At 41.4% G+C, this 17040-nt stretch overlaps 1 protein-coding gene across 4 annotated transcripts in view; it reads right to left on the bottom strand.

Moving 5' to 3' along the window:
• NF1 (neurofibromin 1) overlaps positions 1–17040 on the bottom strand; it is a 197765-nt gene that overhangs the window by 18141 nt on the left and 162584 nt on the right. For all 4 annotated transcript variants that reach the window (XM_088152397.1, XM_007420379.4, XM_025164948.2 and 1 more), the window contains 9 exons: positions 15710–15836; positions 14665–14796; positions 13021–13156; positions 9692–9849; positions 8951–9073; positions 8120–8247; positions 5869–5969; positions 3427–3569; positions 1409–1455 (listed from right to left, as the gene is read on the bottom strand). In XM_088152397.1, the coding sequence (XP_088008523.1) occupies positions 1409–1455; positions 3427–3569; positions 5869–5969; positions 8120–8247; positions 8951–9073; positions 9692–9849; positions 13021–13156; positions 14665–14796; positions 15710–15836 (1095 nt within the window). The remainder of the gene's footprint in view (positions 1–1408; positions 1456–3426; positions 3570–5868; positions 5970–8119; positions 8248–8950; positions 9074–9691; positions 9850–13020; positions 13157–14664; positions 14797–15709; positions 15837–17040) is intronic.

Genomic DNA, 17040 nt, shown 5'->3' with positions numbered 1-17040 from the left:
GATTTTGAATAAGAAAGGAGTCTTGAGTGAAAGGAAACCATCTGAACCAGAATTGTTACACATAGACAGACACCTTAGTAAGTTGTTTCTGAGTTTTCATCAATTAATCAGTAAATTATATATGAAAGTAAAATATTTTGCAGCTGAAAACATCCAAATCAGAAACATCCATTCCAAGATGAGAACAAGTTGTTTGGCCCCACTGGAAGCACTCTAAGGTCAGACTGTTTCTAGTGAATTTGACATGGCTCTTCTGAGATTGAATGGGAGGTTTGGGGATTTTATTTGGCATCATCATCATCATCATCATCATCATCATCATCATCATCATCATCACCACCACCACCACCACCACCACCACCACCACCACCACCACCATCATCTCAATTTGTATGGCTGCCCATCTCATCAAAGTGACTCTGGGCAGCTCAAAACAGGTAAAAATGTCATGCCAACATTTAATTTCTTTTTTAGTAATCATGGCAGGGGGTCAGTGATTAACATGCAGCAATGTCACCAAACTTCAAGAATATGGCAGATGATGCTTCCTGAAGACTAGGTTCCTCCTATTACTTGTCTGTCTTTTTTGTATTTCTCTGTTTGCATGTTTTGCTGGCCTTTGGCTGTACTGAAATTTTTGATTTGATTTGATCCGTGAAAATGAGATAAGAGTATGGCTGGATGTCCCCACTCTGTGATAGCCTGTGCATCTCTCTCTCCTATCAGCTGCTTCACTGCAGATGGCAATGCTAATGTGTGGACATCCGGTGGCAGGGCCAGGAACTAAACCTTCCAGAAGGAACTTCCTCCCTAGTAATGCAACTTTCCTCAACCTGATGTTTGACATTCTGGGAGCTGCAAATCCAGAACATCTGGAAAGTGTAACACATGAAAGGGGGCTTAGGAAATGCTCAAGAACAGAGATAATTATTCAAATTTCACTAGAGCACTTCGTGATTAATAAAGCTAAACAATGTTTGTAGCTTGTTTTAATAATAATGCACAAATTCTTGGACAGCTAAGATCTCTGCTCCTTTTGGAGAAGTTAGAGCAAATTTCAATTCAAATCTTTAACCCTTCAGTGCTGGAGCATGACACAATCCTTATGTATCATCTCAGAGGCAACATTCCTCTTTTTGGCTATCACACGCTGTTGGGAAGTGGCTGTCTGAACATGACCCTCACCATCCTCAATTGTTACGACGACTTGGATTAAAAATAACGCTTTTGAAATGCTACTGAATAATGAATAGGGGGGATTTAAAAAAAAAAATGAGTAAGTCAGTTTTTCAAGCCCACTGAACATTTTCTTATTAACCCTCCAGTGGGACTTGCACTGGCACGTCCACTCCGACCTTACCAAGACCACCATGTGGCATGCGATCTCAGAGAAGCCCAAATCCCTCACCTTAGAAAATGGTCCTGCAAACCTCCACAAGCCGTTAAATCCAAAACCTGCAAATCAACAGCAGCAGCAACAAAGAAAGAATGAGCAGTTTTGTTAGGAAAATGATGATAGAAGGCAAAATCTGCAATCTGATGACAGAAGGCCACATAATCTGCAATCATTTCTTCTTATTCTTTGGTTGAAGCCTGTTTTACACATCCACATTAATCACTTTGATGCCGGCACCATCCCATGAACCCATCAAGGGATTCATCCTTAGGGACATAAGCACAACTGGCCTATCAACTCAAGTTCCAGGACTCCATTCTGTATCTGGCTGTGAGTCACCTGGCACAAATAATTCAGTGCACAGCAGTCAAGGGAGATGCAACACACACATCTAAACCAGCTCGAATTAGCAAAATGCAACATGCTTTGCAACCACTGAAATCTTATGATTGTTTAATGTTCTTTAATGGTTCAACTCTCTATCCATTTATCATCAAAATCATAACTATTACTCTAACGCTCTCTTAAAACTCACACATTTCTAAGATAATATGCAATGCAATTTAATACAGTAGTCTGATGCCTGAGGCAGCTTCCATAAAAATAGTAAAATGCAGCTGTATGGCACAAATGCTATTTTAAATTAGTCCTGTGTTTGCTTTGTTGTAGTTCACCCATTCATTAAAAGGGGAGGGAAGGAACAAATCAAAAGAAAGGGAAGTGAATTGAGGGGGAGCGAGAAGTTCTTCTGAAATTCTCATTGGAGGAAGGGAGATTGTTTTACTTCGTAGATGACTGGCAGATGTGTGTTGCTTAAAATCCTCTGTTCTTCTTTTTACAATTTCTCCCAACATTTTGAGAAGAAAGCTGCATGAAGGACAGTCACTAAGAGGGTACAAGTACATAAAGGGTTTTATTTTTAAATATAAATAATGGAACTGGTACTCCTTGGCCACTACTTACAAGGTAAGGCAATCTCTCCCGTGCATCCCCTTGCAAACCTTTAAAATAACATTATTTTACTTTTTGCAAAAGAAGTCAGGGGAGGCTTGGCCCACTATTAATTTAAGCAAAGGCTCACAAAATTAGAATGGGCCATTCAGACCATGGATTCCAATTCTCAGTACAGGAATCCAAAGCCTTTCAACGAGGTGACTGTCTGGCCTTCAGTGAAAGGGAGCCCACAAGCTCCCTGGATCACTGGTTCTACTATTGAACATCCCTCCCTCTCTCAAAAGGCAGAAGGGAGGAAAAGCATTAAAAGTGCTGCATGTCCAAACTGAGAATGATAAACAAAGGGCTGAGTTCTCCCTCCACTCTGTTAACCCCATTTGTTCCTCCAGGAGTTGACCCTTTTGTGCCCTTCAGTAAGCTACAATTACCATCACCCCTACCTGGATTGGCTGGGGCTGATAGGAATTGGAATCCAAGGGCATCTGAAAATTAGCAGGATCCTCATCTCTCTTCTAGAAAAATCAAGTACTATCACAAGGAATCTCTCACAGTAAGGGCAAATGGTCCCCCACAGCATAACAGGGGAAGGGGGTGAGCCTCTAAGAATCACAACATTCAGGGAGCATCTTCTCTTCCCTTCCACAACTCTCCCATGAAAGCCTGTTTCACAGGTCCTGTCAAGTGCCAAAAAATTATTTTTACATTATCTGAAGCGGTCCCAGCATTGCAGAATATACATCCTAGCAAAGACGGTGACTGTGTGCATCTTCAGCTCAAATCCCACTTTCTCCCCACAAGAAAGAGAACTCAACCAGTACTGCAAATATGCTTAGAAAGGGGGAGCTGGCTGATGGTAAAAAATCTACCCCTCAAACAGCCTTTTGGTGATTTACATTACAAGTCACTTTACCATACAGTTTCCTTTTGAAAGGTAGCCTAATGTATCTATTGAAGAAGCAAGGTCTACACATTATAAAGAACAAATATTGTGGGGGATCCCTAAAATAGTCTGATACAGTCTACATCTGAGCAGACCTTTTTTCTTCCAGTTCTTGAAGGAGCTGTAAGATACATACTCTGCAGATAAGATGTCTGGTACTGTGGTGGAGATTCTTCATGGTAAACCACACTCTGAACAATCCCATGAATGGGATTCAATAAATTTGGATCCTGACATTGCGATAAGAGAGTATTTATCTTGAAGTCCAATAAATTGTGCCTAGGCAACAAAACACATACAAACTTGATCAGGTCATCACTTTCAAGTTCCCACTGCAGCAAATAATTGGATTTTAAAGTGTGCTTATCCATCAAGTTTTTTATAACAATATCTTAGGGTATTAACACAGAAATGCTTGTTGAAAGTCAATTATTCTTGCCAGGGAGTTTCATTTCTTATGCTGGTTAGACAACTCCATCAAACTTTTTAAGCACTGTACCAAAGTACAATCACCAGAATTCTGGGGTACAGGTGTAGGGAGATAAACCCACAATAATCAGGAAAACCAACTCTATGTTTATCTATAATCCCAAAAGCTATACTATACTGTTCTTGGAAACTACATGACAAACTTGGGAGGGCTTTTGTAGGATCCCAGACATGTGATACAAGTGGAACCTAAAGCATAGCTCAATCAGATGAACTATACAACTGAAAATCTTCACTAGAAATTCCTAAAGAAGTATTCTAATATTTCCTCCTCATGGACTCTACCCTTTTCCCCCCATTTTGCTAGGCTCAGATAAAAAATGAATAGTTGAATTTCCAGAACAGGAAGTAAAAAACTTGAATGCAACAGGCAATACTGAAGATTAACCTACACTTTATATTTAGAGGAGTGTAACCCACTTACTGCATTTATGGGTGTATTTATGAAGCCTTATTCATTTCAGTTTCAATACCTGCTCTGGCACAATTTAGTTCCACTGTGCTGCATGGTTATTATTAGAAGATATTGTGACTGAGCACTCAACTTAAGTCAGTGTTGTCCAAACTTGGCCACTTTAAGATGACTGGACTTCAACTCCCAGAACTCCCCAGCCAGCATGGCTGGCTGGGGAATTCTGGGAGTTGAAGTCCACTCATCTTAAAGTGGCCAAGTTTGGACAACACTGACTTAAGACCTTCCTTTCTTCCTACGGCGTGAGGCTTTTCAGTTACTTCTTGTTCTAAGGCTCCCCACACCTGTACACATTCTCCTCCAGAGAATGCTGCAAATTGTAATTCATCTGAGTGTTGGGATGGGTCTCTTGATAGGGAATCTTTCTCACCAGCCCCAAAGCATGATTTGCATAATATTCAAGGAAGCAAAGTCTCTGGTAGAAAAGGATTCCTTTTCAGAAGGCATTAATGTTAGGGGCAAAAGCTAATGGGAAAAAACCTATGCCCCTATGTCACGCCAGCATGCTGGCTTTTTAAGCCGGACAACTTTCCACTTAAAGTAGTAGCAATGGAGGCGAATATGTGTAGCTCAGGGTTGAACTGTGGAGTCCTTGGGGTTCTCTGAGCTTGGTTCTTTTCTTGCAAACGTTTCATTACCCGGCTAGGTAACATCTTCAGTGCTAAAATGGGATGAGGTTTGCTCTCTATTTATCTGCTGTGGCCTGCTTTGCCAGTGCTGGTGGGGGTGGGGGTTCTGTTTTGCTCTTCTGGTAGTTCATTGATTAGCATATGTTGACTGCTTGATTGGGTGCCTGGTGGTGACCTTTGCTTATCTGGGTGATGATTGCTGGAGATGATTGCTGGTGATTGAATGCTGGTGAGGCGATCTTCTGGTCTTTTGTCTCTTTTGAATAGTATGTAGATACTGTTTATCTCTATGTGTCTGTTAATTGCTGCCTTGTCTGAGTACCAGGCTTCCAAGAATTCTCTTGCATATTTGGATTTGGCTTGGTCTAAAATGCTGACAGTTTCCCAGTTAAAACTGTGGTTGAGTCTGTCCATGTGTTGCGCAATTAAGGAATTTTCATCATCTACATACTATTCAAACTACCAGGCATGCAATCAAGCAGTCAACATATGCTAATCAATGAACTACCAGAAGAGCAAAACAGAACCCCCACCCCCACCAGCACTGGCAAAGCAGGCCACAGCAGATAAATAGAGAGCAAACCTCATCCCATTTTAGCACTGAAGATGTTACCTAGCCAGGTAATGAAACGTTTGCAAGAAATGAACCAAGCTCAGAGAACCCCAAGGACTCCACAGTTAAAGTAGTTTACAGTTCCTTGGCTGGTTTTGACAGGATACCTTGAGTTAAACAGTGTGGTTAATCCATCACTCTCCAGCATCTAAAGGCTGCTTCAGACATCATGCAACCTAAAACCTGAGCAAGATTCCAGGGGCTCCAGTAATATTCATGCTCCACCAAATATATATGCCGCATTTTTTCTCTCTGCCTGCATGATTTCAAGTGAACTTCCCAACAGCCAGAGTGCAAGTGGAGATGTTCAAAAATCACACTTAGCAGATTATCATTTGGCAGGAAATTACTTTGTTTCAAAAACTTAACACTTACACAACAGGAAAGACCTTTGGGAAAACAACACTGGCTTCTGCTAAATACTCATAGAGGATTCGCTGGTCAAACTCATCTGCAGTGTACTTTACCAATGTTGCCTATCCAAAAACAAAAGCGGGACAGGGAAGAGGAGGAAAGAGAAACATCAGCTTGCAATTTGTAATGAGCTATTGGATTATATCAACTATAGATGAAAAACAACACTATCTTCATCCTAGAGAGAGGAAGATCCAGCTGTGAAATCAATCAAGTAGAGAAAGAGGTAGGGGGCATTTTATTATTGCAGCAAACAGAGCAAGTTGTCTCCTCCAATCTGGTGCTCTTTAGAGAGTTTGGTCTTCAGCTCCATTATTTCTTGGCCAGGAGGCATTAGCTGATGACAAGAGTTTTATCCCTGGCACCAAATGTTGGAATTCATCTTCTGGTTGTTAAGATGCTATGGAAGAGAACTCAGACCCCTTCCATGTTGTTCTAGGATAGCTCTGCAACAGATCTGTTTAAGCCATTCTCACAAAAAAACTCCCATTTTGAGGAGGGGGGTCTACATTACAGGTAGTCCTTGGCTTACGTCCATTCATTCAGTGACCACTGCGGCACTGAAAAAATGGACGTATGACCGATCCTTGAAGTTCCGGCCACTGCGGTGACTGCCGTGACGTGATAGTGATCCAGGCACTTGGGTGCCCAACTCACAATTACAACACTGCATGGAGCCACAGTCACGTGATCACCATTTGTGACCTTCCCTGCCAGCTTCCCACAAGCAAAGTCAATGAGGAAGCTAGCAGGGACGTCACAAGTTGCTCCAGTAAGTTGCTCCCGCTTCTTCTACCACCAGCACCAGCACCCTGACTCATGCGGAGCCTGCAACTCCAACTGGCACACGGCCCTCCTCCAACTGGCACACGGCCCTCCCAGGCCTTCCCCTGAATCATGTGCTGCCTGCACCAGCAGCCCCCACCCCTCCACGGCACCCCCCCCAGCTCCTTACCTGGGACTCCCACTGCTGAGGAATGCAGTCATGTGACATTGTGCTTTACGACTGCATTGCTTAGTGACAGCAATCCCGGTCCCAATTGCTGTTGTAACCCAAGGACTACCTATAGTTCTTTTCATGAATCTAAGTATATGAACCAAATCTCAACAGAAGAATTGAGCTTCAGGATGCTATAACTGTGAAGCTATAGTTCAGCCAGTCTGCATATGTGCAGATCATTATTTTTACAACTGGAATGGAAAGAGATCTTTTGGGGTGAGGAGATATTTCATCATAAAACAGCCAGATATCATTCTGGAGACAAACACCTCCCATGCATGTACTACAATTATGGGAAACAATTGCACCACCTGCCAGTTAGTTACTGAGCCTGGATCTAGATTTTAGTTTGGGTGCAGAAAGGCATAAGTAACTACAGACAAGGATATATGGTTAATTGCTTCCCCAATTACTGACTTGGTAAATCACTAAGATCGTCATCACAGGAGGCCCTGCTCTGTGTCCTGAGACTGACAGAGAATCAACCTGCTGTTACTACAATAGTGATGGTGTCCCCTATCCAAGGTATGGGACTATCATGTCACCTCTCAAAGACTCACCTCCTCCTCCAGGCATTCCTATGTGAACATTAGGATTCCTCCTACCTTTAAATGTGCATTTTTATAGCATCTATTTTTAAGTAGCTATAATTTTAAGACTATGTTTTAATATTTTTTATTATTTGTACCCCCTTTGCAATGACAAAAGAAATAGCATATAAATAGCAAATAAATACACACAATTCTGTTGGAGAAGCTCTACTCCACCCATACAGACATTACAGCAATGGGGCATTGTCAGGTTGAGTATTTGCCAATGACATCATCATGTGCCCAATTCATGGTGTCATTGGAGGGTCAATAAAGTCAAGATGGAACTTCAACTGTGCCAATGAAACCTGACCCTTTTTTACATGTGTTACAGACAATACATATTAAAAAGGGGCATGGCGTGGTCACACACACAAGGATGCCATCTTGACTTTTTTGATCCCCACCCTACCCTGTGCAGAAGTGTCCCTGTGGACACTTCTGCAAAGAGCCATTTTGTTTTATACAGAAAGTCTTGTGTTCCCTCCTTTCCACAGTCACCCAAAGTAACAATTTTCTGGAACAGGTCTCCTTAGGAAAGGGACCTGCTATTGCTGCAACTGTTACTCTTTAAGCAGTATTGCCAGAAAGGATCTTCATGCGACATGGATTATATACTTACAAGGACAGTCAGCAGCAAAGCTTGGATTTTGGGATCAGTGAGGACTTCCTCATCTAGGAGGACATTAGACTCAGACACAGATACTTTACGGAGATGGGGATGCTGTTGGGGTGATATCCTTTGTGTTTCTGTAGGAAGAAACCCACATGTTTTAACAAGGGACAGCAAAAATAAACAACAGCTCTATGTACTAGGTAAACCTCCTTCAATAACCATGAGACACACTGAAGTTTCCAGTGAAAGAGCTGGGAAGACCACTGATGTTCTTCCCAAGAGGATTCAGTTCAAATCTTGCCTCAACCATGGAACAGCTTTGTAGCTCAGACCACCAGTCATTGCCATAACTAGACTGGCAAAGGCAATTTGTCTGTGAGTGTCCTTCATACAGTTATAACATGCAAAATGGTTTTATTCTCTGTTAAGCATTTCAAATACTGAGATCTATTTTATACTTCTGTAAGATCTCTGACTTTAGGCAGAAGCCAATGAACAAATTCTATTCCATGGTTCTCTTTCATGAAATGGGAGGGAGGAATCTCCAGTGTACCCTTCAAATCTTCTCAAAAGGTCCACCTAGGGCAGATTTTGGGTTCGGGGTCCATTACACAAATTAATTTCCATTCTGGAAATACTGGATTTCCTCCTTAGCCTTAAACAATACTTTTAGTTTGCAATTATTTCACTTTTTTATACTGTGGATTTGTTTGTACTGACAGATTTTATTGCATTCTAGCACACCGACTGAGCAACAGCGAAATAAATAATAGTACAAGGCATTTAATTGAACATACACAGCAGTTAGTTGCTAGACAATTCTGCTTGAAGTCTTACCCATTTCATAATCATTTTCTGCTACTCTTCTCATTTTTGGAGGTGTGGTGATCCCCGATTCCATTTCTTGTCTTTTAGGGGCTTTTGTGTCTGATACTAAGTGGTCAAAACTCTTTCGTGTACCTATGAAAATGAAACCAGTTAAACCTGTATGTTCTTGTAATCCACTCTGTAGAGTCCTTGGTGATTTCTGAGCTTGGTTGTTTGCTTGCAGACATTTCATGACCCGACCAGGTAACACCATCGGTGCACTGATGAAGTTACCTAGTCGGGTAATGGAACGTTTGCAAGCCAACAACTAAACTCAGAGAGCATCAAGGTCTCCATAGTTCAACCCTGAGCTACACATATTCTCTTCTATTGGAATCCACTCTGTATCTGGATAAACAGAGATTGCAAATAGTGGTTTGTGGTTCAAAGCATACTGGCAAGAAATAAAGCAGGGCTTCCTTTTTCAGCAGCAGCAGCAGCAGCAGCAGCCACTTTTCAGCAGCAGTAGCAGCAGCAGCAGCAGCACCCATGAAATGGCAATCTGCTGAAACTGAAGCCTTGATGCAAATAGTATGGGATAACTGTAGATTCCCTGACTGTTCCACTCTCTCTATTTAGTACAGAAAACAAAAAGTATATTTGATGAGAATGTCTAAGGCAAGTTTGCATATAGGTTTTTCTCTCTCGTGGTCATACTACTGCCTGGCCCAAATCTTTGTGGCTAAAAGAAGATTGACACTCCCAACCAACCTAGCAGCTTTTTAGTGTTGGCTTGAGAAGGCTGTCCCATATCCAGGCTCATGGACTTCCTGGTGCGTGGACTGATCTGCCCAACAGTTGGGTAACTAGCAGCGAGATGTCTGTCAGAGTTCTTGGGAGAAGACCATGGCTGGTTTTCTCTTAGTGTCCTGAAAAGAAAGGAGAACCAGCCATTTCAAAAACAAACCACCACCACACAGACAGAAATTAGCCTTACTCAACAAGCGAGCTTTCTTCCTTCTCCCAAGTCAAGATGGCACCCATGCCTTACCTTATGTCTAGTGCTTGTCTCTCTCTTGTTTTGGCCCAAAGCTGAGAAGAGAGCTGATTCAGGGCCATGGTGGGACTGAGCATTTTCCCAGAATGTAAGTGACTGGTATGAACGTGACGATGCCATGGACTTAATGATGCCATCACGCAAGTGCTGCAAATTACGTGATTTCATCATTTGCTTGATAATATCACGACACATGTATCATTGTTTACTCCCTTGCCCCATAGCAGATGCCCAGGTCCTAGTACCACTTCTTTAGTGGCTATTCCACTTGGCTCCCTCAGAAAGAGACATGACATACGGTACTGTGCAAAAGTTTTAGGCAGGTGTGAAAAAATGCTGTAAAGTAAGAATGCTTTCAAAAATATATACTGTAATTGTTTATGTTTATCAATTTACAAAATGCAAAGTGAGCGAACAGAAGAGGAATCTAAATCAAATCAATATTTGGTGTGACTACCCTTTGGCTTCAAACCAGCATCAATTCTTACACTTGCAGTTTGTACACTTGCACAAAGTCAGGGATCTTGTAGGATTAGGGTCAGGGGTATGATTAACTAATCATACCAAGCAGGTGCTAATGATCATCAATTTCATATGTAGGTTGAAACAGAGTCATTAACTGAAACAGAAACAGCTGTGTAGGAGGCATAAAACTGGGTGAGGAACAGCCAAACTCTACTACTAAGGTGAGGTGGTGGAAGACAGTTTCATGTCACAGGTCATACCCCATGGCAAGACTAAGCACAGCAACAAGACACCAGGTAGTTATACTGCATCCGCAAGGTCTCTCCCAGGCAATAATTTCAAAGCAGACTGGGGTTTCAAGATGTGCTGTTCAAGCTCTTTTGAAGAAGCACAAAGAAACGGGCAACGTTGAGGACCACAGACGCAGTGGTCAGCCAAGGAAACTTAATGTTGCAGATGGAAGATGCATCATGCTTACTTCCCTTCGACATCAGAAGATGTCCAGCAGTGCCATCAGCACAGAACGGGCAGAAACCAGTGGGACCCAGGTATGCCCACCTACTGTCCAGAGAAGTCTGGCCAGAAGTGGTCTTCATGGAAGAACTGCAGCCAAAAAGCCATACCTCCGATGTGGAAACAAGGCTAAGTGACTCAACTATGCATGAAAACATAGGAATTGGGGTGCAGAAAAATGGCAGCAGGTGCTCTGGACCGATGAGTCAAAATTTGAAATATTTGGCTGTAGCAGGAGGCAGTTGGTTCGCCGAACGGTTGGAGAGTGGTACAATAATGAGTGTCTGCAGGCAATAGTGAAGCATGGTGGAGGTTCCTTGCAAGTTTGGGGCTGCATTTCTGCAAATGGAGTTGGAGATTTGGTCAGGATCAATGGTGTCCTCAATGCTGAGAAATACAGGCAGATACTTATCCATCATGCCATACCATCAGGGAGGCGTGTGACTGGCCCCAAATTTATTCTGCAGCAGGACAATGACCCCAAACATATAGCCAATGTCATTAAGAACTATCTTCCGCGTAAAGAAGAACAAGGAGTCCTGGAAGTGATGATTTGGCCCCCACAGAGCCCTGATCTCAACATCATCCAGTCTGTCTGGGATTACATGAAGAGACAGAAGGATTTGAGACAGCCTACATCCACAGGAGATCTGTGGTTAGTTCTCCAAGATGTTTGGAACAACCTACTTGCCGAGTTCCTTTAAAAACTGTATGCAAGTGTACCTAGAAGAATTGATCCTGTTTTGAAGGCAAAGGATGGTCACGCCAAATATTGATTTGAGTTTTTCTTCTGTTCGCTCACTTTGCATTTTGTAAATTGATAAACATAAACAATTACAATATATATTTTTGAAAGCATTCTTACTTTACAGCATTTTTTCACATCTGCCTAAAATTTTTGCACAGTACTGTAGGTAATAATGCAGTTTGTTTGGGGCTTAGCACAATGAATGAATGTCAATGAATGAACCATGAGTTGTTTTAGGGCAATCTGAAAGCAGTTTGTTCAGCCCAAGCCTCTAACCTTTAAGGAGAAGGAATTCAGAAGATGCAAGGTAAGAGAAACTATAAAGAAGGGAAAACAAATGAAGACTTGGCCAAACAAGCTCTGTTTGTATCCAAGTCTGATTCTAGCTTGTTAAACAAACAACAATAGCTGTGTTCACATGAATCACTAAACAACAAGCCAGTCAACCGCATTTCAGCAGTATGTGAGTATTCAGGCCTTCTGATTCTGCAGCTGGGGTTATACAATATGTAGACTGTAGAGTTCTTGGTATTTGCTTGCAAATGTTTTATTACCCAACTAGGCAATAACTGATGATGTTACCTAGTTGGGTAACAAAACGTCTGCAAGCAAGCAACCAAGCTCAGAGAGCACCAAGAACCCTACAGTTCAGCTCTGAGCTACAGATATTCTCTTCTATTGGAGCACGCAGACTAAACTAGAATGAGGTTGAGTAATTTATGGTTTGGCATGTTATGGGAACCAGCCATTGTCTTAGCATATTGTGTGAAGCAGGCCCCCACATTAAGCCATTATATAATTTATTTATTTGAACACAGCATATCATGTGAATACAGCCATTACGTTGTGTTAAGAATATTCTGTAAACTCAACCCCGGAAACTCTATTCAGTTAACCCTGCTTAAGCTAACTATGGGTGAACACAGCCAGGATATGAATCCAGCTGGTGAAACACTAACCTTGGGCCTGCCAGGGTCAATTCCTTTATGGCTGTTTCTTTTCCAGAATAATTTTAGTTGCACAATAATTTTGTCTTTTGCTTCCTACCCTTTCCCCTTTTTCCTCTGTTGTAAATCATTTAGCCCTAAATTATAAGCTGTCTTCAGTAATTTGCAAAGCAAACAAATGTTAGGTGTAGCTCCTGGCTGGAGAGTAACACGTGGGTTGCAGTGTCTTTCTAGGTCCTTTCTTAAATGTAATTTTGCATCAAAGAACAGCAACAAGAGATAGACTCTTGAGTTTAATGCACAATCTATTAGATGGAATACCATAGACCCACCCAGATCTTCTAATAAAGTTTTCAAAAGACCCACTGACCTACAACTGGCTTCACTGTGGTGTATGGGATATGTCTCCATAGGAACGTTTTCCATTGAAATATCCGTCAACAGGAGCGATTTCCTATGCTTTAAGCTGCACCGGCTCCTAACTTCCTCGGACATAGTCAGCAGAGCTGAACAGACAAAAGGAAGTACAGAAATGTTCAGAGGATATTTCACATCAGATTCTTCTTCCAAATAGCAAAGTCTGCATTATTCTTCAAGTATTTAGTGAAAGCTCACTATCAGCTATTACATCAAGAACTCAAAATGCTGAGAAACTCAGTTAAATTCATTTTAATTTTAAAGAAATAAAAATAAAATTCTAGAGAGCCACTGCACTGCAAATTCCCCACTATGACAAATTCTAGTCTCTAAGATCCTAAAGCATGATGTGGCTCTTGTTAAACCCCCAACAATAGGTACCTGCCTCCAACAGTTTAATAAATGCCTTACATCTTGGCAAACTCTCCAAATGATTTTGACAATCTGACTCTGGATTCCCACATGATTTCAGTGTCCACATGTGGAACCTCAAATGAGCACTGAAATCTCACGAGATCTGGATATTTCATAATATTTCAGTTTGCATCTTTATATATTATTTTCATTTAAGGGGGTTCTGCAAGTACTCTTTTAGGGTCACTGGGTGCTGTAATGATGACCCATGTCTTAAAGAAAGGGTTCATAAACCTAAACAGGCGCTCAGAAACTGGGATGGGAGTTGAACAAGCTTACCTATCATGTGAAAATTGGACTTCAGTAGCCCACACGGCACTTGGCTCCTTCTCGTAACCAACAGAAATAAAAATTGATTGTGCAAAGTTAGCAATGCTTCTTGCAATTTTTAGTGGTTGCCAAAGTCAGTGTGAGTCTCAGGAAAGCCAGCAAGCATGTACTGAGAACCACTGCACTGCAAGTAAGCAGGCCTAGGAATCTAAGTTTCTGGAGGGAAATTCCCTGGGAATTTCACAAAGGCTGCCTTGAGTTCCATGGAATACAGGCAGGATGTAAATTTTAGTAACACATCCAAGACCAAAAGAGGGCAGAGTCTCATTACAGATCCACTAAAAGCAAAGCCTCAACAAACATACTGGCTTAGGAATGGTCTAAATTTTTAAATGCCAGGTTTCCACAATCAATATAATCAAAGTATTCAAGGAGGGTCTCTGAAATTTATAGCTGGGAGGGGGAAGATATGGATTGAGATCAAGCCTTTCCATAATAGGACACTGTTACTGCTATTATGCCTATACTGGCTCTCTCCCTTATGGCAGCTTACATTTTGTTATGAACAGAGAGGAACCACTGTGTCAGCCTTGCGGGGTAAACCAGATAGGAATCATAACCAGATGAGCTAATTCTACTTTATTGTAAAGCTACGTTGACAGAACCTTGCAAGTCTGAAAGTACATTTCTCCCCCCGTCTCCTTTACAGCCCGAGAAACAAGGGAGGGTCCCTTCTGAGCCTCTTGTCCCACCCACTAGCTGACTGCGGGCTGTGCAGCCTCTTAACTGACCACTTCCTTGGCAGTGCCTCTTGGCCCAGTCTCCCAAGGACTTTCCCACATACCATCACACACTGTAGATTACCCAGTTTGGATTGGATTGGATACAAACCTAATAGATTTGGGGTTTTTACCTGCAAGGTAAGCCACACTCTGGGTATTCACCTCAAACTTATCACAGTTCCTATGTTTGTTAACCAGAGCAAGGAGTGTGTGCAGAATCCTTACTGTTCTTGCTACTATGGTTGGAGATGGATGCCGGTAACCTAATGAAATAAACACTGTGTTAAACAGTCAGATATCTGCAGAGAAAGAAAAATGTCAGTTGAAAAGTGGGAAAATGCAACCTATTTTAGAGGCTTTTGCACAAAAGGAAGAAGCATTGTTAAGAGGATTTTAAAGTCCAAAAAGGGAATGAAGGAGAGTGAAATGGAATGAATTCTGTTGTCATTTGTCTGGGGGTAGATCACATCAAACCCAAGGAAATGCTAGGCTTGGTTTAGACAGAAAGGTAATGATAGAACAGATGAGTAAACTCACACTACAAGATGGGATAAACCAGCGCTAAATGATTTCCAAGCAGAAATACTCCTTGAAAGTAGAAAACTAGCAGCTCGGGGAAAAAATTCCACTCTGGCCTACATCTTGGGATGCTACTTCCTTACTTACACCAGAGATTTTTCTGTTAACTTGTTTTGCTATACGTAATCTGAAAGAGGACAATTTATTCCACCATCTTAAATTCTAAAGCAAGGCACACAGGGAAGAGAAGAGTACAGAGTGTATGGGCAACCACTTTGGCCTCTAATGCATAGCAACAATATTCCTTTGTAATCCAAACCCAATCTTGAACAATACACAGATCTGTATCCATTGCACCCAAGTCTCAAGTGCTTTGTTTTGTGAAGACCATGTCTGTTGCTGAAGTGTATCTCAGTTTCTGTCACAGAAGTTCCTTTCAGCCTATTCATTCTAGGCATTTCTTTTTCTTTTTTCTTCTCCAGCCTCTCTCTTCAGTATCTTCAATCCTCCTTTAAGGAGCATTAAAGTGCTCTAGGATACTCTTCTGGTGCAATTCACTGGGACGCAGGCTTTTTTTTCCTACCACAAACAACACTGTTGTATCTAGCTGACTGGGCCTGAAAGCAAGGAAATGAAACCACCAAAGTGCCTCCCTACCTTTCAGCAGATGTCCCACAAGTGCAAAGTTGAAGTTGGAGTTGAAATTGAGTCCCACAAAGTGGTCCATCTGCTTACAGTGCCACTCCAGGGGCCTCCTGATCTCCATGAAGACTTCCTCAGGGCTCTGCCAGGGAAGAAGTACAGGCATCAGACATTCGGTCAGAAAAGGACCCATGCTTGTTCTTGTCGCATTCCACGCACACACCCCTCAATTAACTCATTACAATACTCTAATGGCCAATAAAAAAAGGGCTGCCATTTGACCGGGCAGCTCACCTTGATATTTAAAAAAATACTTTTTAAATTCAAGCCCTTCTAAGAAGCGCAGAATGCCAGTGTCATCCTAAAAAAGGCACATATATGTATACGACTAGCAATTCTTTTACATGACAAACCCACCACCAAGGGTCTCAAATAATTATTTTTCCTGAAAGCACATTTGTTAACCAGCTAACTTTTTCTTTCAGTTTGGTATCAGTTCTATGGTTTGTTGGGAGAGAGATTAGAATTAAGGAAGTAAAAATATATTTTAGAAAAAAAGAAGTACCTGTAGTAACAAATGAAGCTGCCTGGGCAATAGCATGCATAATTGCTAAGCACAGTAAGAAATATTTAAAAAATTTAAAAATATTAAATATTTTTTAATTTTTAAAAAATTCACACACACACACACACAATCTATCCTTTTCACTCTTGCATACACTCACACATACTGTACGCTAACACATATATCTGGTACATGTATGAGAAGCAAAACGACAGGCAGCTGATACTCAAAGCTGACTTTCATTATGAACTTTCCCCAAACGTTCTGGGCCTGTGAATACAATCTGAATGCATATCTGAATTTACTAGATTCATCATGAGAAATTGGAATGCATGTTCTGAGAGCAATTGGAGACCAATGTTATTCTGACGAAGAGTAAGAGAAACAGAACATGTTAAAAAAAATAATGGGAAAAAAGCAATACAGTTAAAAGACAAAGTCAGAATGAAAAATGGAATGGATATGGCCAGTGACTTTGGAAGCTCACAGCACAGACTACAGAACAGGCCTCAATAAACATCAGACATTAAAATAAGGCTTCCCTCAATAAACTGAACTGATTTTAGACATTTATTTATATATTTGTTACTACCCTTGAGATGAATAACTTACCTGAAATAAGAAAAAGATCTGTAACAAACACAGCAACATGATATTGACAGTAATAACACTATTAGTATTTGATCTGGACTAATCTGCCTGGATCAGTGGATTTTATCTGGGTTCTGAAGCCAACTGATTTGATTTGGTGTAGTGGAGAAATCAGTTGATCCTGGCTGGT

This window comes from Python bivittatus, unplaced genomic scaffold, assembly GCF_059951505.1.
Source record: "Python bivittatus isolate LINGU-HERP-01145 unplaced genomic scaffold, Pbiv_v1 ctg000690_np1212, whole genome shotgun sequence".
In the NCBI taxonomy this organism is placed as follows: Eukaryota; Metazoa; Chordata; class Lepidosauria; order Squamata; family Pythonidae; genus Python; species Python bivittatus.
This window is presented reverse-complemented; position numbering and strand designations above follow the sequence as displayed.